Source organism: Triplophysa rosa, linkage group LG4 (genome assembly GCF_024868665.1).
Source record: "Triplophysa rosa linkage group LG4, Trosa_1v2, whole genome shotgun sequence".
In the NCBI taxonomy this organism is placed as follows: domain Eukaryota; kingdom Metazoa; phylum Chordata; class Actinopteri; order Cypriniformes; family Nemacheilidae; genus Triplophysa; species Triplophysa rosa.
Genome location: NC_079893.1, coordinates 20,084,630 through 20,112,515, shown reverse-complemented (window position 1 = coordinate 20,112,515; position 27,886 = coordinate 20,084,630). Strand labels below are relative to the sequence as shown.

Sequence of the window (27,886 nt, the reverse complement as noted above, 5' to 3'; positions counted from 1 at the left end):
CGAGATGCGCAACGCGGGGAAGAGTCGCGTGAGTATGACACAGGCTGTGTGTGCGGTCTTCTGAATTGGACGGTTCTTTAGTATGTATTTGCCTAATATGATCGATCTGACTCTGCAGATGCCATAATAACACACACACTCTCTCTCCTGCCTTCTGTTTGTTTTTTTAATGTCGGACGTTTACGCAGTTGGATAGGGCAGTGCTGATAGGCATAACAGAGGTGCGCTCACTCAGTTGGTTAGCAAGAATGCCACTCAAAGCTGCCTTGGAACAGACGCGTTTCCTATTTTTCACATCGCTTCCACATCGCAGCCTCTTGCGATTAGCAAATCGCAACGTCTCACATCGCGATTCGATTTCGATTAATCGTTCAGCCCTAGTTCTGTATATAGAAAATATAAAGAAACATTACCAGTTTGATGTTCAGTAATATTGATAGTCATTATATGAATTATTAACACATTTTAGATGTTCATTGAAAACTTTGGCAAGTTTTATAGTGCAAAGTTTTCGAAAACAATGCTATTATCGACTTCAAGTAAACAAAAGAAACAGTGACATTATGCATATGCATATAATAGTACACAGGCATGCACAAGTACTTGTGTGCAGGTGTGTAGTGTTTCTTTACAAATTTAACATCTCCAACTACTGGCCTGGCATGCATAGTACAGCATTTTAAGACGTTTGTCTTTTTAGTACATTGTTGTTGTGTAAACATACCTTTAGATTCAGATGTTTTTCAGTTGTTATTTCTACTTTAATTGTAGTTTACAAAAACATGCACATTTAGTTTTCCTTTATGATGACACAGAATTACTTTAGGTCAAGAACCCATTCTGTTGTTATTTGTCCATCCAATCAAAAGAGGGTTTAAAGCAGCACGTTAGCTCAGACCGAAAATACCCATGTGATTAATCCACTTGAAATGAACCCCACAACTGCAAGCCCTTCTCTCTGATCTCTGGTGCCACGACCGGGATGAGTCACCGCTGCACCTGTGTCCAAACCCGCCTACCTCATGGAAATTGACTGTTTTCTGCCCATACATTTTTTGCCCAGCTCTGGTTTAAGATACTTAAATCACTGAATCTTAAAGAACAAATGTGTTTTGCTTGAAAACAAGGACAGCGTTACCTTGTAGGAATATGGTTTAAAAGTTTTGTTAAAGGGATCATTCAGCCAAGAAACAAAATTTCCCCAAGTTTTACTCGCCCTCAAGGCCTCCTGACTGAATATGACTTTCTTCTTGAAGAATAAAGCAGTCGGAGTTATAATACCACGTATCATTTTTCTTCCAAGCGATAGAATGGGAGTGAATGGGGGGCCATTTTTAAAGCTCCAAAACGTGCATCCATCGATCAAAGAACTGCTTGACACGGCTCCATGGTCTTAACATAGGTCTTCTGAAGTGAATCGATGCATTTGTTTGAGAGAAATATCCATATTGACAACGCTATTAACGGTAATGTCTAACTTGCGTTATCCCTCGGCTGTGTGTGAACCTGAGGCTTGTTTTTCCGGCAAGTGACGCAGTCGTGTGATAAGTTCTGGTTACGAATGCGACATTTTTTGTTTTCCAATAGGATACCATCTCCTCTGTGCGGGAGCTTTCATCACCGTCATTTGCCAGAAAAACAAGCAATTACAGGCTCCTCTATGAAAGAACACATCATTTGAATGACGTGTTTTTACAAGGATGCTCTGATCTCTGTACTCACATTTATCCAGGGAACAAGGCCCAGCAAAAAGCTTTCCAGCACTTTCCCAAGAGTCTTTTCTGTGGTGAACAATTTCACCAGCTCTCTGAAAAAACACAAACAGTGATGAATAATTCTAATTGTTTATTTCTGTCGCAAGAACATTCTATAGCTGACATCATGGGGCATCTTAAAAAACCTGACAATACACAGTAAAATAGGAGACACTGTACCTGCAGATGTCCAGTTTGGCTGAGAGATGATCTTTGTGGATGTATAGCGCTTTTTTATCTTCTAGAAAACATATTATATCTTCACTCTCAAAGACTGGGTCTCCCTCGGACACCTCAAGCCGATAATGAATATACAACATGCCCACCTGTAAAAATCCAATTCACATTTTAAAGAGCTTTTTAATACAGATAGAAGGGAAAAAACAGGATTGAATATACGGTATAGAATACATATAATACATAACAAAACAAAAATGTCCTCATTCTACTCCTCTCTGAAAGAATATGATGCAATAACCAGCAAGTATCTAGGAGCCACAGAAACAGACCCGGCTCTGGATTTGCATTCACAAGAATGTTCCTCAAGTAGGGGTGTGCAATATTGGCAAAAAAAGTCCATAAAGTCCGCACCATTTAAGAGCAGACACAGAGCTGACAGAGACATTGCTAACCATGCTGTAGTGCTTGACTAAAGTATTTGTGAACAATGAGTGCTGTTTTTAGTGGAGCTTAAAAAATGCATGACATACTCGATAATATGATTTTGCACATCGCTAGAACAAGATTTGCATATTATCGCACACGATTTATCTTGCACACCCCTAACCTCAAGCATCCATACCTGTCCAAAACTCAGCAAGTTAATCTGTTTAGCAATCCCGGCATCCTTCAGCTCACTGTAAATGTCTTCGAAATCCCCATGGTGGTAAATGAACCTCTGGATGTAAGGGACGATCTGTCGCACCAGGGTCTGCACAGAAGGGCAAGGCCTGTAGCTCTCAGTCTGTGGTTCAGTGGACACACACTGGGAGAGTCTTTTCACCCCGCAGATCTCCAGGAACAACTCTCGGTCTGCTTCGCTGAAAGCCTCCTTCTCATGCAATTTACCTGAGGACAAAAAAAACCTAAAACTCAGTTCTGAATGATCCTGATCATTCATTACAATTGCACAAAAACATTAGTTTGTTTTCCTTTGGCTTATTAATGCGTAACCTTGATGTTTGTATTTGTTGGCTGCTCTCTTCATGGCAGATGGTAGGTTGAGCAGACAAATCTCACGATGCGATTTGAAGATTTTCTCCAAGTGCGGGCTGTCCGCTATCATGGGCTTGTGTGCTAACGTCACCCAGGCGTTACTCTTGGTGGGGAACACTCTTTTGTGAGAAATAATTTCTGTGAAGATCATTAAAACGTTCTCTTTATAGTCCAGAAACAGGAATTTGCCAATAAAACCAAGGTACAACTAGCTGTTTTTAGTTGATCTCACCTTTGAGAGAGCAGCAATAGTTGGGGTTAAGTTGAGGATCTTGATCTTGTTCTCCATGAACATGCATTTTACATTTATCAGCTTTAGACAAATAAGGGTAAGTGTGTTAAATGGAAACAAATACCAGAGTCGTAAATAATTGAAAATGTATAAGCAGTCATAAATTCTCTTACCTAGTTTGGCAAAGATGACAGAAACGTCTTGGACAACATCCACTGTAGCAAGAGGTGATGACTCACAAACACCTTCCAAAAGGGCAACATACTGCTTCATAGATGGATTGAGCTCCACATTGAGAGACTGCAATTATATCAAAGGTTACTGAGAATAAAAGTTATTCTTGAATTACTATTAAAATGTTGCTTGTGGAAAGGAAAAAGGCAAAACCTGAAACGCACATTAAACATTCTCTTCATTTCATGCAAGCCAGTGTAAAATGGTGCCAGTAGTTTAGGCTCCTGTATCCCGCTGTCAGGCTTTCGAATCAGCTCCTTGTACCTTTGAAACATGCCTGTCGGATCATTCCAGCAAACCTCTTTCAGATGGTAGAACCGTCCAGAGCACCATTCCTCCTTTCTTTAAGCAAGCATGAGAAAAAAAAAAATATTGTCGCTGTCCTTCCGAAACCTTGGATGGAAGGTTCCAAGTCTATTTCGTAAGAGTTGTTCATGAATATGGTCAATGAAAGGAAGTCCTTTTTAAATATTTTTTTCACATTTTATATAAAGTTTGCAATTTTTGCAACCTGTTATTAAAATCCGATGATGTCCAAATACAGTTTAAAACCTTTGTGTGATTTGGGTTAGTAATAAACATTGTTTCCCTTTCTGTCGGTCTCTCGACGTTGTGTCGAACCGACAGATGGGGTTCGTCCCTGAGAACCAATCGCTTCCGACTACTTAGAAAAGGCCAATGAAAATTGGCAAATGAAATTTGCATGCCGGACTCCGCCCCGGACATCCGGGTATAAAAGGGAGACAGCGTGCATCATTCATTCACCTTTTGTTCTTCGGAGCCTTCGCTGATGAAGATCGACTCTTGCTACTTAGCAAAAATATCTACATTGCCAGTTCTACGACATGGTGCAGCGGACTGTCCCTTCCTGCAGCGACTTCCCCTGGGCGTCTCGGCGGCTCCAGAGGTGTTCGAGTTGCAGACGGTGACTCACCGTCTGCGTTCTAAAAGAGATAATTTCTCCAGCGCGGCATGTCCCGCTGTTGTCATGAGTGCGGTGTCCTCATCGAGGAAGGGGACAAGCACGATGTCTGTGTCAGGTGTTTGGGGGTCCAACACGCTGAGGCAGCCTTCGTGGACTCATCTTGCCCGCACTGCGGGCAGATGGTCATAGAGACGTTGCGGTCACGGGTGGCTGTCTTCTCCCGAGAACCAGCCACCACCTCGCAGGCTTCCCGGGCTGTGACGAGGATGGCTAAGGCCATTCCGTTCGCCAAGGCGAGCGGCGAGGGTGATATGGGGGTTTCTGCGAGCGCTAATCCGTCAGCCAAGTGCTCGCACCCCGTCTCGCTCACCTCATCGTTCCCTAGCTGGCGGTGCCACACCGTCAGCGTCCTCCTTCACGCATTCGGACACGATGCGTGATGATGATGAGATGTCCATCGCAGCATCGGAGAGCGAATTGCTGGCATCCGATCCCGACGGGGGACGAGCTCAGGAGGAAGCGGATGTCGAGATGTCGGCCATGCTTTCCCGGGCCGCCGTGTGCATTGGGTTAGAGTGCACTCCGGTGCCTTTCCCCCAGCGCTCACGGTTGGACACGTGGTTCTTGGGCTCTGAGTGCGACTCCAAGCCGCGCCCAACCCCGGTTCCATTCTTCCCGGAAGTGCATGAGGAACTGACGAAGACGTGGAACGCCCCTTTCTCGGCGCGTACACGTCAAACCGGTTCCGTCGCTCTCTCTTCCCTCGATGGTGGGGCGGCTAGGGGTTACGTCGACGTGCCCGAGGTGGAACGTGCAGTCGCGGTGCACCTGTGCCCGCAGGCGGCGTCCACCTGGAGAGGTCGACCGAAACTTCCGTCCAAGGCATGTAGGACCTCGGCATCGCTGGTGTCGAAGGCCTACACTGCCGCGGGCCAAGCTGCCTCCTCTCTCCACGCCATGGCCATCCTGCAGGTCCATCAGGCCAAGGCTTTGAAAGAGATCCACGAGGGTAAGACCGACCCGGGGTTAATGCAGGAACTCCTCACCGCCACCGACCTCGCTCTAAGGGCGACCAAGGTGACCGCGCGGGCCCTGGGTCGGGCGATGTCCACCATGGTGGTCCAGGAGAGGCATCTCTGGCTCAACCTTGCGCAGATGAGCGACGCTGAGAAAGTCCGCTTTCTCGACGCGCCCATTGCGCAGGGTGGGCTGTTTGGTGACACTGTCGAGGACTTCGCTCAGCAGTTCTCGACAGTGAAGAAGCAGACGGAGGCGATCAGCCATATTCTACCCCGCCGGGACTCGGCCGCCCGTAGGCCTTCGAGTTCCCGTGCGGCCTCTGCTCCCCAGCAGCCCCGGCCCCCTTCGAAGCCAGCTCCGGTTCCAGCGCTCCCTACCCAGGCGGCACCCCGGAAAAGGGCGTCGAAGGGGAGACCACCACCCCATCAGCAACCTTCGAGGAAGAAGCGACCCTGACGGGAAGACCCCAGGGAGGTTAACACCATCGGGCCCGTATCCAGCCATGACATCGTTGGACGGTCGATCCGGGACGGTTCCTGCCCCGTTCCTACATCAGCTAGGTCCCCACGGGGGCCTAGCGCCCACTTTTTCACGAAAAGAGTTTCCTATCTCCCTGGGTGTTCTTCACAGCCGCTCTCACCCTCTGTCAGACGGTGTTCGGCCACTCGACGTTGCGTCTTGGCGAGGCGCAACATCGAATGTATTTTGCAGCCCTCAGCACTCTCAAATCGACGGTGCGGGGACCTGCATCGCCAGGCAGGCAAACCAGCAGAGCCAGTCTTCTTCCCGGGGGCTCCCCGGCGAGAGACCCGCACTGCCAGCCATCGAACCACCCCCCGGGGGGTCGATGAAGCAGATCGTTCCCTTAGTCCCCCTGTCACGGTCCCTGGGAGCTTGGCTCGAGCTTCCCACACCGTCACGGTGGCTAAGAAGGACGATCCGTCTCGGCTACGCGATCCAGTTCGCCAGAAACCCGCCCAAGTTTCGGGGCATCCTCGTCACCTCGGTCAGAGGCCGGGATGCTCCCGTACTACGGAGCGAGGTCGCCACCCTTCTGGCGAAGGGTGCGATCGAGTCCGTCCCCTTAGCCGAGATGTCCAAGGGGTTTTACAGCCCTTACTTCATCGTCCCCAAAAAAGGCGGGGGGGTGCGCCCCATCCTAGATCTGCGTACCCTGAACAGACACCTGCACAAGCTGCCGTTCAGGATGCTCACGCAGAAGCGCATCCTGGCATCTGTCAGATGTCAGGATTGGTTCATGGCAATCGACCTGAAGGACGCTTACTTTCATGTCTCGATTCTCCCTCGTCATCGCCCGTTCCTACGGTTCGCTTTCGAGGGTCGGGCATATCAGTACAGAGTCCTCCCCTTCGGTCTGTCTCTGTCTCCACGAGTCTTTACGAAGATCGTGGAGGCCGCCCTCTCTCCCCTCAGGGAGAGGGGTGTGAGGGTACTCAACTATCTCGATGACTGGCTTATCTTGGCACACTCGCGAGATCTGTTGTGTGCACACAGGGACCTGGTGCTCCGGCACCTAGATCGATTGGGACTACAGGTCAACCGAGAGAAGAGCAAGCTCTCCCCTGTGCAGAGCATCCTCTATCTTGGTATGGAACTCAACTCTGTCACCATGACAGCGCGACTGTCCGCAGTACGCGCCCAGTCGGTGTTGAACTGCCTGGATCATTTCACGCAGTCGGCGGTTCCCCTGAAACTATTTCAGAGGCTCCTGGGACACATGGCATCCTCGGCGGCGGTGATACCCCTCGGGTTGATGCACATGAGGCCGCTTCAACACTGGCTCCTGAGTCGAGTTCCTTGGGGAGCGTGGCACACCGGCAGCAGGCAGATGGTGATTACGCCTCACTGCCGACGCAACCTAACCCCCTGGTCTTCCATGGCCTTCCTTCGGGCAGGGGTACCCCTAGGGCAGGTTACGAGGCATGTCGTGGTGACAACAGACGCCTCCCTGCAGGGTTGGGGTGCAGTGTGCAACGGGCACGCAGTGTCGGGGCTTTGGACGGGCCCCCGCCTGCGCTGGCATATCAATTGCCTAGAGTTGTGGGCTGTGCTACTTGCATTGAAGAGGCTGCTGCCTCTCGTGCAGGGCAAGCACGTGCTGGTCCGGTCGGACAGCACTACTGCAGTAGCGTATATCAATCGTCAGGGTGGCGTTCGCTCTCTGCAGTTAACACGACTTGCCCGACGCCTCCTCCGGTGGAGTCAGCAGGTGACCCGCTCCCTGCGTGCCACGTATATCCCAGGCGACCTGAACCAGACAGCCGACGCGCTCTCTCGTCAGTCTACGCCTCGCGGAGAGTGGCGACTCCACCCCCGCGCAGTCCAGCTCATTTGGGTGCAGTTCGGGCAGGCCCAGGTAGACCTGTTTGCCTCCCTCGAAACCACCCATTGCCCGCTTTGGTACTCTCTGACCGAGGGACCCCTCGGCACGGATGCCCTAGCGCACAGCTGGCCGCGGGACAAGCGGAAGTACGCCTTCCCCCCAGTGAGCCTCATTGCACAGACCCTGTGCAAGGTCAGGGAAGAGGAGCATCAAGTGTTACTCGTTGCGCCACACTGGCCCAACCGGACTTGGTTCTCGGAGCTAATGCTCTTGACGACAGCTCCCCCCTGGCCGATTCCCCTGACGAAGGACCTGCTTTCCCAGGGGAAGGGCACGTTATGGCATCCCAGGCCAGACCTCTGGAACCTCCATGTCTGGCCCCTGGACGGGACGAGGAGATCCTGAGTGGTCTGCCCCCGGCGGTGGTAGCTACCATTTCTCAGGCTAGGGCACCTGCCACTAGGCGACTGTACGCCTACAAGTGGCGCCTCTTCTCGACCTGGTGTGCTTCTCGAGGAGAAGACCCACGGAGTTGTGCGATCGGGTCCGTGCTGTCCTTCCTACAAGAGAGACTCGAGACTAACCTCTCCCCCTCCACACTGAAGGTGTATGTAGCCACCATTGCTGCTCATCCCAACTCAGTTGCTGGAAAGTCTCTAGGACAGCACGACCTGGTCATTAGATTCCTAAGGGGTGCGAGGAGGCGTAACCTGCCTCGTCCGCGCTCCATACCCTCTTGGGACCTGGATGTAGCCCTGACAGGTCTCACCAGGCCCCCATTCGAGCCCCTAGGGGATGCCTCTCTTCCTCATCTTACGATGAAGACGGTTCTCCTTATGGCGCTCGCCTCCATCAAGAGGGTAGGGGATCTACAGGCTTTCTCCGTGTCCCCTGACTGCCTAGAATTCGGACCCAGGGATTCTCACGTTATCCTGAGACCTCGGCCCGGCTACGTGCCCAAGGTTCCCACCGCTCCCTTTCGGGACCAGGTGGTGAACTTACAGGCGCTCCCCACTGGGGAGGAAGACCCAACCCCGTCCATGTTGTGTCCAGTACGCGCGCTGCGCCTCAGACCGCACACAGAGCTTCAGGAGCTCGGATCAGCTCTTTGTCTGTTTCGGAGGTCAGCAACAGGGGAGAGCTGTCTCCAAGCAGAGGTTGGCCTACTGGATTGTGGACGCTGTCAAGGCAGCTTACCAATCCCCAAATCGCCCGTGCCCCCTAGGAGTGAGGGCCCACTCCACCCGGGGTGTTGCCTCCTCTTGGGCTTTGGCACGGGGGGCCTCTCTCGCAGACATTTGCAGAGCTGCGGGTTGGGCTACACCCAACACCTTCGCGAGGTTTTACAACCTCCGCGTAGAGCCGGTGTCAGCCCGCGTCCTGCATGGCCACATGTAGGACCGGCAACTGGTAGGGTGTACGCCTGTTCGGTTCTTTTCCCCCTCTCTCGAGTGGGTCAGTAGGGTGGTTCCGTCTGATGTATTTTCATGCTGGTTCCCACCTTGGTAACCCATGACCTCCCCGGGTGGACCTCCACCTCGCGGTTTTCTCTTCAGCCGCACTTTCTTCCCATGAGTTCTTACCCATCGGTGAGACCATGTTGGTATCTCCACTATTCTCCTCCCTGCGGTAGGAAGTGGTCTCTGTAGCGCATCCCCCACTTGAGGAAGTAGCGCTTACCCAGTGCCTTACGGTTCCGGGCAGCTTCTCGCTGTTAGAGAAACAAGGCCGCCGCCTGTGAGGCCGAAGGTAGGGGCCTTCCCACCTTTCAAGAAAGCTCTGGGACCCCCTACCTACCCACTGGTATGTTACAATTTCGCGGTAGCGTTCACGGCTGACACGCCCAGGCCAGTCACCGTCGCTTTGTTGAGATTGTGACAGGGCACAGTTTTATGGCGTTTTCCATTGGAACCCCATATGTCGATTCGACACAACGTCGAGAGACCGACAGAAAGGGAACGTCTCGGTTACGTTTGTAACCTCGGTTCCCAGACGTTGTGTCCTCTGCAGCAGTCGTGAGAGGTCTCAGGCTCCTCAGAACTAAGGTGAATGAATGATGCACGCCGTCTCCCTTTTATACCCGGATGTCCGGGGTGGAGTCCGGCATGCAAATTTCATTTGCCAATTTTCATTGGCCTTTTCTAAGTAGTCGGAAGCGATTGGTTCTCAGGGACGAACCCCATCTGTCGGTTCGACACAACGTCTCGTTCCCTCCATCAGGGAACCGAGGTTACAAACGTAACCGAGACGATTTCTAATCTCTTGCCATCTCGGTTACCATTACAAATCGGTAAAGCAAGGATGATTTGATTTTTACTATAGACTTTCATCGGACATGAGTGCCTGGACTGCAGTTAACTTCCGGTCTGTGTCTAATAATATAACTAGTTATATTTTATTTAATTAATGTTAATATTAATTAATATTAGTATTCTATTGCATAACAATAGTATTAAATAAACAATTTCTTGAATTTTGTTGTTAATTACTAATACTATTTAATTACTATTTGTTGTGTTAATTATTATGAGAAGGAGGCTTTCAGCAAAGCAGACCGAGAGTTGTTCCTGGAGATCTGCGGGGTGAAAAGACTCTCCCAGTGTGTGTCCACTGAACCACAGACTGAGAGCTACAGGCGTTGCCCTTCTGTGCAGACCCTGGTGCGACAGATTGTCCCTTACATCTAGAGGTTCAGTTACCACCATGGGGATTTCTAAGACATTTACAGTGAGCTGAAGGAGGCCGGGATTGCTAAACCGATTAACTCGCTGAGTTTTGGACAGGTATGGATGAATGTTCCATACCTTCAAACATTCAAACAATGAATGTTTCCTGCAAGTTAAGGGCAGTCCACGAACGCGTGTGTGCGCAGTAACGTTTGTTTATGTTGTTGCTTTGAAACCGTCTATATGTACTTGTTTAACAGCAGATTTTTGTTTATTTAAACAATAATTAGCGATTTCAGCTTTAATCAGATGTATGTTTTAATCAAAATTTTAAGCTAAATTAAATAAAAAGATCAACATAAATAAAGCTGCTATGTTTCTTTTGGTCTGATTTTGTCAGGCAGTAAATCGTGGTTGCAAGCAAGATTTTATACTATAATAAATACTATAATTTTGGCTCCTTAAATACAGCCGCGGAACAAGTTTGAGACATTTCAAAATTAGTTTCAGTTTTTCTGAATTAACTATTTATGGGTATGTGTTTAGGTAAAATACTTTTTTTTCATTCTGTGAATAACTAACAATATTTCTCCCACATTTTAAATAAAAATATTGTTTCTATTTGTATTAATTTGCAGAAAATGAAAACTGGAGAAACAGATCAAAATAACAGAAAAGATGCTCTGTATGTTTTTCAGGCCTCAAATACTGCAAAGAAAACAAGTTCATATTCACTTTTAAGAAATGCAAGATTAATATTTGTACATGTATTTAGGAAGTTTTATACAAAATATTTTGGATGTGATAATCACAGTTTTTTATGTCTTGTCATGCTGTCAGTCTTTCACATTGCTGTTGGATGACTTTATGTCACTTCTGAAGTTAGATTTAGTTAAAATTCAACATACACTGGTCTGGAATGACCACAATATATCTAGAAATGCTGATTAAATTTGCATTGGTCTCTAAATCTTTTCCACGGCTATAATGATAAATTCAATAATTTAACAGATTATGTCAAAAGTATGACAATTTTATTCTGCAAAAAAAACATAAGATGTGCCTCTAATGCTAAACAAAGTTCATCAAAGAACACAAATAGCTGTTCTCTGTATGTTACATGTGTACATCTGACCTGTTATACTCAATGAAGACAGCAGGTGAGTGTTGAAACAGGTCTCTAAACTTGACGATAGAACACTGGGCACTCAGGTAAAGATACACTTTGTGCATGTGCTCGACGGTTGTGGTGAAGTCTGCTCCTTCAGGCTCCACTGAGAGATCCTCTGAAACCTTAGTGCACCAACACTTCAGATAGCCGATAATGTCATCCACCTGCACAGTGTGTCTCATTCCTGCACAATTACATATTTCATGTCAATTACAACAATATGATGATTATATTCGTCTTGAACTACTTGGGTTATGAAAGGCTTCTATTGGATAGATGTTTAAAAGGAAGGGGTTAAAAAGGGCATGGTGATGTCAGCCAAAGACAGACATTATATTGTACTACGTTGTACTGATCAGCAATCAGTTTTGCTTAGAATGATGAAAATACTGAAGAAAAATCTCAACTGACTTTAAAATCCCTAAACCAACTAACCGTACCTATGGCTCTGGTGAATTCACTGGGTTCCATGTGGACATAGTCAACGTGGGATCCAAGTAGTCGATATACATCAGTAGAGTAGATGTAGACAGATTTCGTCTGTAGGTAGTTTACGTGCTGTCCGTCTCCCCACGGTGGCCTGCGTGTTGGTACCCAGAGCAGCTGGGTGAGATTGTGGTTAAAAGAGGAATTTGCATTTCTGATAAAACGTCCCTGGCTGTCAGAGACCTGCACTCTGAGGTACTGTGAGTACTTCTCTCTGTAACAGAACAACACAGACTCTCATGTAAAAAGATGTAGGGTGTGTTAAGGCTTTAGATGAATAAATGATAGATTGTCTGGGTGCACATTATCAGCATACAGTACAAACAAACACAACAGTGAAAGTACATTTGCAGGCTGAGCTGGTGGATCAGTTTGCTTATTAATGGAAATGGAGCATAAAACATGGTGCTGTGAGGCGGCCCAGGTGAGGTCTACAGACGGGTGACACAGACAGAGCCTGAATGACTCATGCTGCAGCTAGAGACCGGGGAAGCGGGGGGATTTGTAATGTCAGGAAGCTAAATTAAAATACATGGATTTTGAAGCCACTAAAGTCAACCTATAAAAAAACTCTCGTGGCACAGTTTCGGTGTGACTAACAATATGCGTTTGTTCGATAGCATTAAACCAAAAATAGAAGGATGCATGCGAGTCTGAAATAGGATGTGACATGGTTTTAACCCTCCCGACGCAACTTAAAAATAAATTTATTTTTACGATTTAACCTGAAATACTGAATTAATTGAAATATTAAATAAAAAATAAAATAATATTTTTATTTAAAATATAGTATATTTCATAGGAAGCACAGATAACAATAATCTTAATATATTTGTTAATAATCATAATAATTATTTCATAAATAAACCTTAAAATTCCCCGCAAATATTAATTAAATATTAAAATATTCCCTTCAAAATATTACATTAAAAATATTACTGAACAAAAATAAATATTACATTGATTTTTTAGAACAAAAATAAAAACTTATATTTTAGATGTTTGGTCACTTTTGACTGGGAGAATTGTGAGTGTGTGCCCTACATAGGGGTTGAGGCATAGTACATTTGAAAAACTAATCTAATAAGGCACTACACACACCGTCAGAGACCGAGAATAACCCAAACAAAGCACGTTAAAGCTTATGAGATCGGAAAGGATTTAAAAAACACACGGATGATGACCTTGCCTGCTAACATGCAAATCGGGATGCCTTGCAGACAAGAGCCACATTAACATATAGTTTCTTTCAAAACCAGTGGGTTTGAACAATTTGGAGTTAGTAAAGCTCAGTACAGTAGAGTGAGCATAAGTAAAGTTAATTTCTCTACAAGCAACAGTGGATCACATAGGATTATGATATAGCTTGCTGGCAGATGCTTTGGTAACTGGGTGTTTAAATTCAGATTTCCGCTTGTGTTTCCATAGCCACATATTTATGAATGGAGTAAATCAGAAGAATAATGTTGTCTTTACCCTGCATCCCAGTTTTCATCCAACAGTTTTATAAGGGCTTGTCTTTGCTGTAGTTTGTCGTGAGCTGAGAGGTGGTCAGCAGTAAGCAAGGTATGAAACTCTGCACAGTGCTGATCTTCAATGATATACACCCCATCTGCAGGCTTAGACCACACTTTACTCTCCAGTGCCCATGAACTGGACGCCTGAGAAACAGAGAGAGAGATTATATAGGTCATCCAGACTCATGTGACTGGTGTAGATCATCGAAATGAATAGATAGAACCATGTTTTTAATATCAAGGTTATGTCGATATTGGTTTATTGTGACAGCCTTACCCCAAACACTAAACCAGTTTAATTATTTAAAAATACACTAAAATGTCTTTTCTTATTAAAAGAAGAAATTTTTGGAGTGATTCTGCGGACTAAATTAAAAAGGAATTGCAAACTGCATTTGCAAATGCGTTTTCTATTTGTTCGTGTCAAAATTGTGACATAATTCAAATGCAAATGCAACCCGTTTTCATTTGCATTTACGCGAACATACAATGTCTGCCAAATTTCAAAAGGAAAAGCAAAGTCTATTTGCAAATGAATTACCTCTGTCTTACGAGTTACGACCCTGCCATATATAAATCGCAATATCAATTCCCCATATGCTATTTCACTCCCTCTGGCATCGCGTATTAAGCCTGCCAAAACTCAAATGAAATCGCAAATCCCTTTGCATTTGCGTTTCCTCTGACTTGTGCAGAAACCTGTCAATCAATGGCGGGGGTGGGTTTATTCAACGGGGCGTGTTTGTATCGGGAAGTGACGTCATTCACCGTCGCAGTGTCAGTCCAACATTAAGGTGACACCGGTTGTGGCTGAAAGGGATTCAGCTACAGCTAAAAGCCAAAATAACAATAATGGAACAAACGAGGATCAGATGCAAAGTTTCATATAGAGAAAATCTTTACAATGAATCACAATTGCGGCACTTAACAAGTATAATTTAAAGAAGTTCAACGGGATCGATAAACACAAACAGTGGTTACAATAAAAGTCATATTGAAGCAGTGTGGATTCATCATAATTACATGAATTTCTCAGGTTGGTGCATCACCTGATGGGCTCATTTACTGCACATAAAAGAAATCATAAAAATGGTATCCTTTTCCCAAAGTGCCCGGCGACGGCACAAAAATCGTTTTAAATTTGACCAAAATGTGCTTGAAAAAGTCCTTGAATTTGGCGTTGATGAAAGTGTGGGAACCCTGTCTTCAAGAACCTTGTTTTTTTTTTTTACTGAAAATGTACATCATATAACACGGATTTGTTGTATTTGCTTTGTTTGCGTGATATTTCTGGTTCGTGTAGTGCTAATTACAAATGAAAAGCCTTTGAGGGTTCTCAGCGTAACGTTACCAGAGAGTGATTGACAGCACGACGTGATAATGTTCCACCACTTATAACTATGTATTAAAATATGGGTGCATTACTAAAAAGCACAAATCTCAGGACATGACAAAATTTCTCCAGGATTTAAAACCCACTCGGACCCCAGGGGTGTTAAATGATTGATCTGCACATAGATGCAGCATTTTTGCCTTCATTATGCAGACTACACATAACAGATTGTTCATAAGAGTATATAGTATATACTGTTAGGGCTGCACAATTAATCGAAAAACTAATGGAGATTACGATTACAGGTCCAACAATTATGTAATCGTTAAAAACCGCGATTACAACTGTCCATTCATGCTTATTTTCTGTGCATGTCAGCAGGTTTGTTGCGCGTTAGAAGCAGTGGCAAATCAGCAGCCTATCATGAATATGTAGGCGTGGCCTTAACAACAACCAGACAGTTTATTTTCTATGCGGTTGTGAGCGGATTCTCTAAATGCGTGTTAAAGGATGTTAGTTCACACTAAACATGTGTGCTGATAAAAGAACATCGCATGACTTGTCAAGTACTGGGCAGATGCAAGAATTAGTACCAAAACGAAAAGCATCATCTGTGGTATGGAATTATTTTGGATTTACTAGCAATGACGTCGAACAGAAAGTAATATTGCGCAAGCTATGTCGAAAAACTGCTGCTGCACCACTGTCTAACACAACAAACCTGCACAATCACATGAAGTTCAATCACAGAGTGCAATATGAAGAGTGCATTAAAGCGAAAGAGCAAGCAAGTTCGAGTCGATCGCGACCGTCGACACAGACGTCTATTACCGAATCATTGCTTAGCGTTTCTCCGTTTCCATCCGGCTCTCGACGGCAAACTGAGATAACAGACTCGATTGGTTATTTCATAGCCAAAGACATGACCCCAATTAACACTGTTTGCAGTGCAGGGTTTAAAAAGCTAATAAACACATAGGATAAGAGATATGTCATTCCCTCCCGCAACCACTTCTCTCAAGTTGCATTACCTGCACTTTATTCAAAATGCTGGGAAGACGTTGAAATGGATCTGAAAAAAGTGGCGAATTACTCGACAACTACTGATTTATGGTCGAGTAGAACCATGGAACCATATTTGAGCCTATACTGTATCAGAAATAAAGTATTTCAGGAACACAGCTTTGTTTTTGGATGTTTATTTAAAGAGTATGGCATGCGGTTGTTAAATAAAAAGCAATAATAAAACTAAATAATACAATATTTTAATTGTATTATTTTGTTTTATTATTGCTTTTTATTTAAGTTAAAGTTTTGTTTAATTTAAGTTTTGTTTAAATGTTAAGGGCTAATAATCGAAATAAATAATCGCAATTACAATGACAGGGGGAATAATCGACAATTATGATTTTTGTCATAATCGTGCAGTCCTATATACTGTACTTGTCAACTAATATTTCTGTTATTGTGAGGTGATGCATTTTTGAATTGTTTGACATTAAATTGATAGCATGTAGAGTACTCATTTGTGCTGTAAACTATGTGATGCTGGACATATCAAATAACCGTATTTGTGTTCTTCTGTTACAGGTGTGGACTGAAACCACTGGAGCACGAGACAGGGGTGGAAAAAGAGCCCTTAACGCAGTCTGGCACAAAACATCAGACTGTCAGCAGTTTAAGCGTTCAAAATATTTTTTGTTCAGTTGACTTTAAAGTACTCTTTCTAATCTGAAATCTATCAAACTATTTTTAATGAATTTAACATTTAAGACTGTTGTTAAGCTTGAGTTAAATATTCTGTGTTAAGGATCAGAAAATTATAATAAATTTGATATTGAACATCCATGTGTTTTTCATTTTCAGAATGCACCTATTATGTTTATTGTCATGGCTCTGCCTCATTTAGTCATGTTTTTCTTGGTCCTGTAGCAGAGCCATGGCAAAGCCTTTGGTTATGTGTGGAGAGAAACATATTATTGTCCTTTTGACAATAATATACGTTCTCTCCAGTGTCTCGTCTCTGTTCCCGCCATCTCGTTTCCTTGTTATCCTTCCCTGAGTGTTTCATTACCCACACCTGCCCTGTGTCGTTATCCCTCGTTTGTGTTCCCTATATATACCCTCTTGTTTCTTTGTCTTGTGCGCTTGTATTGCGTGTACTACGTCGTGTATGTGTATCGTGCCAGTCAGTGTTCCTGTGATCCTGTGTTGCTGTGTAAAGATCCCAGTCCAGTCTTAGTAAGTGTTTAGTTTAGTTTGTCAAGTTATGTTTAGTCAAGTGTTATGTTAGTTTAGTCCAGTCTAGTTTATTTTTCCTGTCTTGTTTTTTACCCCCTCGTGGGTGTTTTGTTTCTGTTTTGTCTATTGTTTAATATATATATTCCGTTAACCCCTTCATTGCCATTGCCTGCCTGCATTTGGGTTCTTCCACACACCATTCGTGACAGTTTATGATGTACATGCAAATATAAAGTAGTAGATTATTCATTTTGAAGACTAACATCTAAGAAAGCAACATCCAAATGCTGCAGTTATCATTTAATCAGTAAAAATTGCATTGTATTTGGTAGAGCATAAGAATGGAAAAGGTCAATTACAATTTAGCAATAACAAAAATTGTAATGTCCAGGTAGGAAACTTCAAAAAACATAATCTAGAACCACTCAAGTATACACTATGCAGGGCTCCTCCATTAAACCATTGGTTTAATCCACATGGGCTTTATAAGGTGGGACCAATATGGGTCTTATGCATGTTGCCCACTTGGGTCCCACATGGGCCCCACTCAGATTCTACGTAGGATTCATATGGGCTAATTCACATAGGGCCGACATGGAACCCGTGGACAAAACCACTTGGGGCCTATGCCTCAAGCCCATATGGGGCCTACATTGGCCCCACAAAAAAATGTTGGCTGGGAATTTGTAGATGACAGCTACTTCTGTGTCCAGCAAACTTACTAAAACACTGGAGCACAAGTTTGTCTTTGTCTCACTGTGTTATGATACACAAATAAAGAGATGTAGAATTCACATACTTTTGTAATTTATTATTAACTTGTTATATGCATAATGAGCAACAATGATAATGCAGGATGCTGTTTATTCATACAAAGTGAACATGTTTTGTTATGATTTACAACACGTATTAATCATGATGCAAAATACGGTCACAGTGTTGTCAATAAATGTCATGTCCTCGCTTTGAGTTCGGAGTACTGTGAAAACAAATACCATAAACAAACATGTGTAGAGGAATGTTGCAGAAGGTGATGATTATCCATCCTGCACCGAAGTTTCACATGCTAAGTGATGCCGCTCTGAGCCCAGAGTTCCAGCGCGAGTTATTTCCAAACAAACAAAAAAATGGAAAACTGCTTCCGTTTTCAACGCCGATTGTGAGTGCAGTTGTAACTTCACTCCTAATGTGTTTAGCTGTATCACATGTATTTACTTAAGTTCCAGTCGACGGTGAATGACGTCACTTCCCAATACAAACACGCCCCGTTGAATAAGCCCACCACCGCCATTGATTGACAGGTTTCTGTACAAGTCAGGGGAAACGCAAATGCAAAAGGGTTTTGCGATTTCATTAGAGTTTTGGCAGGCTTAATACGCGACGCTAGAGGGAGTGAAATAGCATATGGGGAATTGCTATTGCGATTTAAATATGGCAGGTTCATAACTCGTAAAACAGAGGTAATTCATTTGCAAATAGACTTTGATTTTCCTTTTGAAATTTGGCAGACATTGTACATTCACGTAAATGCAAATGCAAACGGTTTGCATTTGCGTTTGAATTATGTCACAATTTTGACACAAACAAATAGATAATGCATTTGCAAATGTAGTTTGCAATACCTTTTTAATTTAGTCCGCAAAATCATTCCATAGAAATTAGTGTAAACTTAATTTTACTGTATTTTTTTAGATCTACATATTTATTTTACATAAAATCTTCAATTTAACAGTGGCTATTTGAAACTTTTCGGTATAAAAACTAAACTATATCATAGCAAATATCAATTAAGATGAAAACAGCATATTATTAAAAAACAGATTACCTTTACAATTTAAAAATAAATCCTTTGTTTAGCATTTTCCCTTACAAAATTTGAATAAAACCCCTTTAATATCAATCCATCCAATACCTAAAAATAGAAAACAAACGAAACAGACCTATTTGTACAATAACAAATTGGTCTGGGTGGAAAAAATTGGGCTTTAGCTTTTTCAGTGACTTTCTTCATGAAGTGGATGCGTGTGTTATGCTGAATAGTTTAGGGCAGGGCTACTGTCTGGCACATATCATATGGTCAATGTTTTCTCTGTTACATAATAACTTGCGTCTGGAATGCGTTGGCTGTTCTCATTTTGAAGGAAACTGACTCATGCTTATAGAGTGTGTTAGCAAGGCCCTATTTAAACACTAAAATTATGAGAGATGATGCCATAAATGACACAGGTGGATGTTTGAATACAAGAAACTAAGAAACTTTGCAGCTAACTGGATGTTGTAAAAATGAAGATTTGAAATTGTTCATGAAATGGAGAGCTTTGTGATTGGTCGAAAAGGAGGGTGCCTCTGATGTCATCGGTGCGTATTGTTCAATGACAGTATTCACCCCTCCCCTCTGACCCAATCCACACATAACAAAAGCAAACACTGGCCTGTTTCATTAGTTCGGCTCCCGACATACTAGTCTATGTGATGTACACAAACACACATAGTAATCCCCCTGCATGCACTGCAAGTCATGAGGCTTCTTGTGTATTCTGTAACTCTGATCCAAGACCAGACCGAGTCTCAAGTCATCCCATCTTACCAGTTCAGATCCCGTGAGGGTCCGCTTCTCCTTCCTAAACATAAGAAGGTCTCTCACTCCCAGATTGCTGAGGAGTTCTCTCCAACCGTCCACATCTCTGTCTGCCCGCAGATAGCAGGGGTCCAGCAAGACCCAGTCCACACCTGGGGAGGGAAAATAATTGGTTGAGTCTGAAAGGGCAGCAAACTTCAGCTCTGTGAATCTCTGTGTGATGCTGCGTCAGGGTTTCCATTCCATGTTCACTCCATCCTGTTGCTTAAGTCCCAGTGTTCCCCATTTCATGCTTTCCTAAGTCTCTACAAAAGCTCTCTAGTTCTACGGTTGCATAATGGGGAAATTCAATTACTTGGGACAAGTATGAAGCAAAACTTTTTTCTATTGTCTATCTACTGCAAACTTAAACACATCCTAAAAGCTTGAATAACAAATCATTGCTTATATGTTGATATTTTATTTTTAAAGAGAAACATTTTTGCGAGAATACTTGGTCTTATTCCAGTTGAATGACAACTAAGTAAGGATTTAAACTTGTGGATAGTGATGCCATACTTTTATAATGAGTGAGGGTGAGTAAATGATGAGAATTTACCACTTTGGTTGAACTATTCTTTTAGGTGTAAAACATAATTCGCTTTCATTATAAATGTTGATTTGCATAAGGTCACAGTGTTTACCAGGGAGCTTGTTGGGAAGGTCGATGTTTCCATATTCTTTTGAAAACTGAATCTTGCTTTCGGAGGGGCAGAGGAAGCCCCTGTTGGTCAACACAGGGATGGCTGTGCCGAGTGTCCTGTAATCCTGATCCTGAGTGTGTAGTTTGATAAACACCAGGTAGCTGACGATAATGTTCTTGGGCTTTTTCTAGAGCGATAGAGGATTAAGTAAGTATGCCAGACAAATTCATAATAGATGACAGTGCATAATGCACACATGCTAAACATCCTGAACGGTCACGCATTCATCTAAAAAACCTCTTAGGTTTTAAGTCTGCATTTCAATTGAAGTAGCATCATAATGGGGGGGTTGTGGCCTAATGGTTAGAGAGTCGGACTCATGACCAGATGGTTGCCGGTTCGATTCCCAGGGCCGGCGGGTAACAACTGAGGTGCCCTTGAGCAAGGCACCTTACCCCTACTTGCTCCCCGGGCGCTGCAGTGATAGCTGCCCACTGCTCCGTGTGTACGTGTGTTCGTGTGTTCGTGGGTACGTGTGTTCACTACTCTCTGGATGGGTTAAATGCAGAGGTCACATTTCGTTGCCTTGTACATGTGCAATGACAATAAATTGAATCTAAATCTAAAAAAAAAAAAATCTAAAAAAAAATAATGAGGATAAAGCTACAAGAATGAAACAAAAATCTGTCATCGTTTATTCATCCTCATGCTGTTCAAAACCTGTATACGACCATTTCTTCCATGGAACACAAAAGAAGATATTTTGAGAAATGTCTGGTTTTGTGTCTATTCAGGGAAGTCAATGGAGGGCAATGTTGTTTGGTTACAATCATCCTTCAAAATATCTTCTGCAGAAGAAAGCAAGCCGTACAGGCTTGCAATGACATGAGGGTGAGTAAATGATGAAGGATGTTTTATTCTTGGGTGAACTATCCCCTTAAACCCAGGCAAACCTGTACAAACCCTTAAGACCCAAAGGGGGGTCTTCCTCAACTAAGCTTTGGACAAAAGAAGATGTAATAAAGCGCAGAGGATCTAACCTCCCAGGACTTGCTCCTCAGCATGGGGTAGATATGCTTGTGTAGAACCTCTTGGGGCTCAAGTTCATGGATGTTGAGTCTTCGGAGCAGCTCCCGCACCTGTGAGTTCCCCAGTTCATCCAGAATAACCAGCAGCTGTGGCTCCACGATACTCAAATCCTGGTACAGAGCCTTCAGATCTACAAAGCCAAATAAACCCAGAAATCCTTAGAGTACGTTATACGATAAAAAAACGGAAGTTTTTCCTTTGCGTTCTTGAAAAGTTTCACGTACACACGACAGCGTTATCAAAAAGTTCTGCATTTACATGGATCTGGGAAAATAAGTAAAAATGCTGTATTATACATGCCATGCCAGTGGATGGTGCTGTTGCACTATAGAGAAACCCTACATGCCTGCGCACTTACGCATACCATTTTTTTAAAGGGGTCATATGAATGTTTGTACACACCTGGACGATAATCGCACAAGCTTATCGCACAGCGTTTTTCAAGACGTTTTTAGGCGTTCAATGATTTTTACTGGCGATGAGCCAAGTGAATGTGCAAATTCACTCCCTGACATAGACGGCATTTAATGAAAAACAGAAAAACCCCAGTACACAAGGTGGCGCAGCGCAACTTTATGCTTCTGACACTCGCTTGTCACACAAAAGAATTCATCTTGCTTCCTCTTTGTCAATGTGTGCTCGGGCAAGACCGTTTTGTGCTTGAGCGCCACCAAATCATGTTTTACTGTAACTTCAGCAGCCTCAGGCACGTGAACAAAAGTTTTTAACGTGGCACGTAAAAACAAAACAAAAACGAGCCCGAGGCGGTTTTAGAAAAGGACACTTTTACGCCTGGCGTTTTGCTCATCGGTGTGCACACTCACATTGGCGCCCTTTGTTTAGTCACAAGGTGGTAAATGTCGGTGTGGACAAGCCTTTATAAGCATGCGTATGACGCCATTGTTTTTGGAAATCTTTCTGCCACCTTAAGAGTTCACACGGAAATGACAATGCCGTCGTTTTCAAAAACTTGCGCTTTGAGACACGTTTTCAAAAGTTTGCATTTTCAGTCCCCCAAAACGCCGTTGTGTAAATGAACAGCCAAAACGCATAAAACGTTTTCCGTTTTTAGTTGAAAACGGTCTCGTGTAAACGGCCTCTTAGTGCATCAGCGAATGTGTGACCTACTTCCTGTGATGCCCGCTGAGACTATTCAGGCTCAAATCCTGATGTTTAATTCATCACCTCCCTTTTTTTAGACGATTTTATCTGAAACTGAGAGTAAGCCTGGCCTTTTTTCATTCAACTAGAATTCAGAGCGTCACCACCCTGGCTGAGTACAAATCTGTTACTACTTTTCTGACAGCAACACAAGAAAAACGAGTCTTTATATCCGCTTAAAATAAAGCAGGGCGGTCTGAAGGGTTGTTCCAAAGCTGAGATTTCTCATCTGTCATCTTGGTTTTATTCATAATACCTTGTTCTCTTTTTTCACTGCAGTGACGCAAGTACTGACTCTCTCTGAGTCACTACATTGATGATTCAGGAAATAAGGAGATGAATATCATTCATTTTGCAGACAGGTCTACAGAAGTCTGCACGCAATGACTCCTGTAACCCATGCGAGAAACTTCTGATTATTCATGAAGGTGAGTTGCATTGATGAATTACCTGTTTGAGCTTGCGTCACATCACTGAGAGGGAAAAAAACGCCCTCCGAATTTAAAGAAACCACACTGCCGTTGGCCAGAGGGATCATGGGAACATCTTTGAGAGACTGGAGAAGGGCCTCCATATCGCCATACTCCATATCCAGCGCACGGAAGTTACACACTAACAGTTTGGCGAGCTTCTTTAGGTCTTGTTCTGAAAAGACAATAGAGAATATAATGAGGGAATGAGAAACAACGGATGTTTTTTTAGATCAATTGACAATTAAGAAAAACTGGATTTGGAAGAAAATGTTTAGAAGAACATTTGCGTTCTTTTGCCAATGACAGGACAACATTCGGTAAACATACTGTAAGCAGTAAACAAGGCAATAAGCATTTTCTTTAAAGGCTTCTTAAAGTGATCGTTTCTGTCATCGTTTACTCACCTTCATGTCATTTCAGACCTGTATGACCTTCTTTCGCAGAAGATATTTTGAAGCATGTTGGTAACTGAACAATGGAGGTACCCATTGACTTTGGCATTGGTTTTGTGACCACACAATAAAAGTGAATAAGTCCAGCCATTGTTCAGTTACCAACATTCTTCAAAATATCTTCTTTTGTGTTCAACAAACAATTCTACACAGTGCAGAATACATGTGTCGTGTGTACCTGATTTAAGATGGCCATGTTGCACTAGATCTTTGGCCATTGCGCAGGTGACCGTTAGGATTTCTGAGGTTCTGAGGCGATGGACGCCCAGCGCAGTCAGGAGAGAGCCGGAAAGGCTTGACTGTAGCGCAGGATGCAGGTACGAGAGACTCAGGGACCTACAAAGATCCTCTCCTACAATGACATCCTGAATCAAGCGGTCGTGACACACGGCTAGCTGAGACGGCTGTTTAAATTCAACTCTGCCCTCTGTTAAGAGAATCATTACGGTGAAAAAACATACAAATGCAAATACTTCAATTCAAGGGAATTTTATTAGACGGGACCTTCAGGATTTGAGTGGCATTCTTGCTAACCAACTGAGTTAGAACACCTCTGTTATGCCTATCAGCACTGCCCTAGCCAACTGCGTAAACGTCCGTCATTAAAAAAAAAAAAAAAAACAGAAGGCAGGAGTGAGAGAGTGTGTTATTACGGCATCTGCAGAGTCAGATCGATCATATTAGGCAAATAAATACTAAAGAACCGTCCAATTCAGAAGACCGCACACACAGCCTGTGTCATACTCGCGGACGAGCCGTTTAAACTTGATGCGCACACACTGTTTGCGCACACTGTTTCGTAATGACGTTTATAGTACTTGAGTCCGGCTCCACACGGGCATCTGGCAATATGGACGAGGATTGACGCACGCGCGCACCCTGTGTCAACTCACGCCTATCTCCGCGTTTCAAACAAATGTAAATTCTATCTAACTGTTTTGCTAATTTCACTTGGATGAAATTAAACATTCAGCACATTTTCAACTTGTTTTAAAAAATCCCACATACTTAAAAAATTATAAATCAGCCTATGTAACCTATGAACTATTTTAATAATGCACTAACACAATAGAAAATGTTATGGATTTAAGGGTTACAATGGGAGTTGTATTTGTTTTAATGGAAACTATAATAGTGTACACTGGTATTTGGATTCTATTGGTGTGATGTAATCTGGAAGTTGGGAACCAATATTTGAATAATGCCCAAAAACACACTACAAAAAATGAATTTTGTAATGGTTTTAATGGAAACAATTAGAATTTCTGTAATGTTTTTTGTTGTTGTTTTCTTTCAGCAGGGTAACTATACCCATATTGTGCTCCACACAACAATATGTGACCCTGGACAACAAAACCAGTCTTATGGGTCAATTTTTCGAAATTGAGATTGTTACATAATCTGAAAGCTGAATAAACTTTCTATAGATATATGAGTTGTTAAAATAGGACAATATCTGGCTGAGATACAGCCGTTTAAAACTCAGGAATCTGAGAGCGAAAAAAAAACAAAATATTGAAAAAATTGCCTTTGAAGTTGTTAATCAGGGGCACTGTGGCAGATCATCCACTCACAAAAATCAAGTTTTTATATATTTAAGGTAGGAAATTTACAAAATATCTTCATGGATCTTTACTCAATATCCTAATGATTTTTGTCATAAAAGAAAAATCGATAATTTTGACCCACACAATGTATTTTTGTCTTTTACTAAAAATGTTCCTGTGCTACTTAAGACTGGTTTTGTGATCTAGGGTCACATATTGAGCTGAAGCTTGAATTAGAAAAGTTAAAATCGCAAATCAAATCGCAATCGCAATGTCTGTCAAAAAAATCGCAATTAGATATTTTCCCCAAATCGCACAGCCCTACTATATACTATATGTATTTTGTAGAAGTTGATTGGAGTTAAACACACGCACTGTGACATTGGGTGCGTTTACACTTGGCATTAACATGCGATCTCGGTGATCCGAACAAGCAGATCGGATCTTCAGACAATCAGGACACAGCGCGTTTACACTTGTCAACAAGTGGCTTCTACATCTGGATAATGTGATCGGATCTCTATAGTTTCCCGCCCATTATTTTAATAAGCCTGCCTATGAAGGTATGAAGGCATTATAATGCCATAAAGAAACGAGCGCAATGCTGATGCTGGCAGCGCACGGCAAATAACTTCCGCGAGGACAACGGATATACACGCGAGGAAACGGGATCCCGCGAGCTCGTTTGAAACCTTCGCGCGCGCATGGCATCCATAGTGCGCGCAATACAAGCCCTCGCGCGCGCATGACATCTTCTGTGCGCGCAATTACAAGCCCTCGCGCGCGCATGACATCTGTGCGCGCAATTACAAGCCCTCGCGCTCTCACCTGCTGCTTTTGCTCGTGCGAACATTTTTATTTTGGCAGTCGCGGGGCAGGACTTGCTGTTTGGTTGTAACCTCAAACGTCACTGGTTACTTCCCCTTTTCCGGAAGTCACTTGTGATTGGACGTCTGTGATCATCATCAATCTAGACCTGGGGCCCGTTCTTCATACGTCGCTTACTACATCCAGGATCAAATGAAATATCCGAGATGACCTAATCGCGCAAATCATGATCTGGATAATACAGTTCTTTGAACGCACTTGTTGTGTACGATTAGTATATCTGTATTAAATTGTCTGGGATCGTTGCACGCTCACGCACTCTTTGGAAAGGCAGCATATATCGATAGAAGAACTAGTGATCAGCAGCGCTGCTATTGGCTGGTTGTTACGTCCATAGTTTTTTTTTGCGGCTGCTTGAAGATTATGAAATTTTTAAATGTCAGGAACACTTCAAACTATGCAAAGACAACTTTCAGAGATATTTATAACATTTTAAAGCAGTTGTAAACTGAAGTTGTATATTTTGATCAATTAACTTTTAGTTCTTACTGGTTAATTGCAATGAGATGGTGTTTCCCCCCCTCAAAATAAAGTGTTTTATATCCATTAGTGTTCACTGCATAGGATACTGAGGAAAGTGTCTGAAGACTGTCGATTTCAATAACATTTCTTAAATTGGATAAACTCAGTAGCAGTTGCTGGAGTCCATATCATCTGAAAGGCTTTTATCTGCTGAGTCTGCACAGAAACGTTGTACAGAGATGAGGAAAATACGATTTTGTCATGCTATTTTATTGCTTTTAGGCCCTGTTTCACAGATAAGGCTTAAGGCTAGTACCAGACTAAATTGAATGTGTGACCTGTCTTAACTGAATATAACTTGCACAGAAATATCTTAAAATATAACAGTGCCATTGTTTTGTCTCGAGATGCGCATGTATTCTTCTGAGGCATTTTTATAAAAGCGACATAAATATCTTGATTTAACTAAGGCACAGTCCTGGCTTAAGCTAAGCCGTGTCTGTGAAACCGGACCTTTATGTTTTGTGAATTATTGATTTCTCTCCACAAAAGGCACATCCATGTATACACTTTTTAAAGTCTTTAAAGGTTGAATATATGCAAATTCAAAAGCAAAAACTTCAAAACATTGACCTTGACAATATAAAGAACACAAACCTAAAACTGGAGATGTAGTTTTAAGAAGATTGCAGATTTAGAAACTATTTCTATATTGTTTACTGACTTAACATTCTTGACTCTTATTGCAGGTAAAATATGACACTGATACCTGCCTATTATCTATGGAGATTAAAAATAAAATGCATGTGGGCCTAAGCATGTTTGTAGTTTTTTTATTTAAGAATAATAAAGAAATGGTATTCCAAAAGTTATATCTCATGAAGCTCAGTCTGTTTAGAGATGATCATCAGGCTGCTTCTTCATCACAGGTCTCCTCTCTTTACTGATGATGTATGTAGTGTAGCACATGCAACAGTACAGGCCCTGTCAGGTTCATCCCTTAGACTTTTTATACACTGAAATCCTTCATTCCTATCAGTTGCCCAAAGGTCATTAGTAGTGAGGGACCGTAGTGAGGGACCGCCCACATCGCGTTGACCTTTTGACCGTATCCGCCCACATCGCGTTGACCTTTTGACCGTATCCACCCCCGTAATGAGGGACCGCCCACGTCGCGTTGAACTTTTGACCGTGCCCTCACATCCCATTTTTCCGGGGCATGTTTTAGGGCATGTTTTAGGATGTATTGCTACATATCTTTAGCATGAATGAAAATATGTAATTTAAAGGAGATGATGAGATCATTATTAATACGCAATCATTGGTTATTTAAACAGCGTTTAAAAATAATAATGAATAAGACAACAACTACACAAACACTGTTTGAATAAACAAACAGGTTTAAATGAATAATC

The 27,886-nt window shown here is 43.2% G+C and overlaps 1 protein-coding gene across 1 annotated transcript; it reads right to left on the bottom strand.

The window, feature by feature from the left end:
- Positions 1-1,071: 1,071 nt before the first annotated feature.
- Positions 1,072-25,729, bottom strand: LOC130552584 (uncharacterized). Its single transcript, XM_057330936.1, has 15 exons — positions 23,753-25,729; positions 23,100-23,294; positions 21,440-21,618; positions 20,400-20,586; positions 19,726-19,868; positions 13,524-13,708; positions 12,002-12,261; positions 11,526-11,745; positions 3,600-3,777; positions 3,375-3,501; positions 3,202-3,282; positions 2,928-3,107; positions 2,557-2,822; positions 1,935-2,080; positions 1,072-1,807 (listed from the first exon to the last, which is right to left on the bottom strand). Exons 1-15 carry the CDS (start codon positions 24,015-24,017, stop codon positions 1,693-1,695), a joined length of 2,727 nt encoding a protein of 908 aa, XP_057186919.1. The 5' UTR covers positions 24,018-25,729; the 3' UTR covers positions 1,072-1,692.
- Between the last annotated feature and the right edge of the window lie 2,157 nt (positions 25,730-27,886).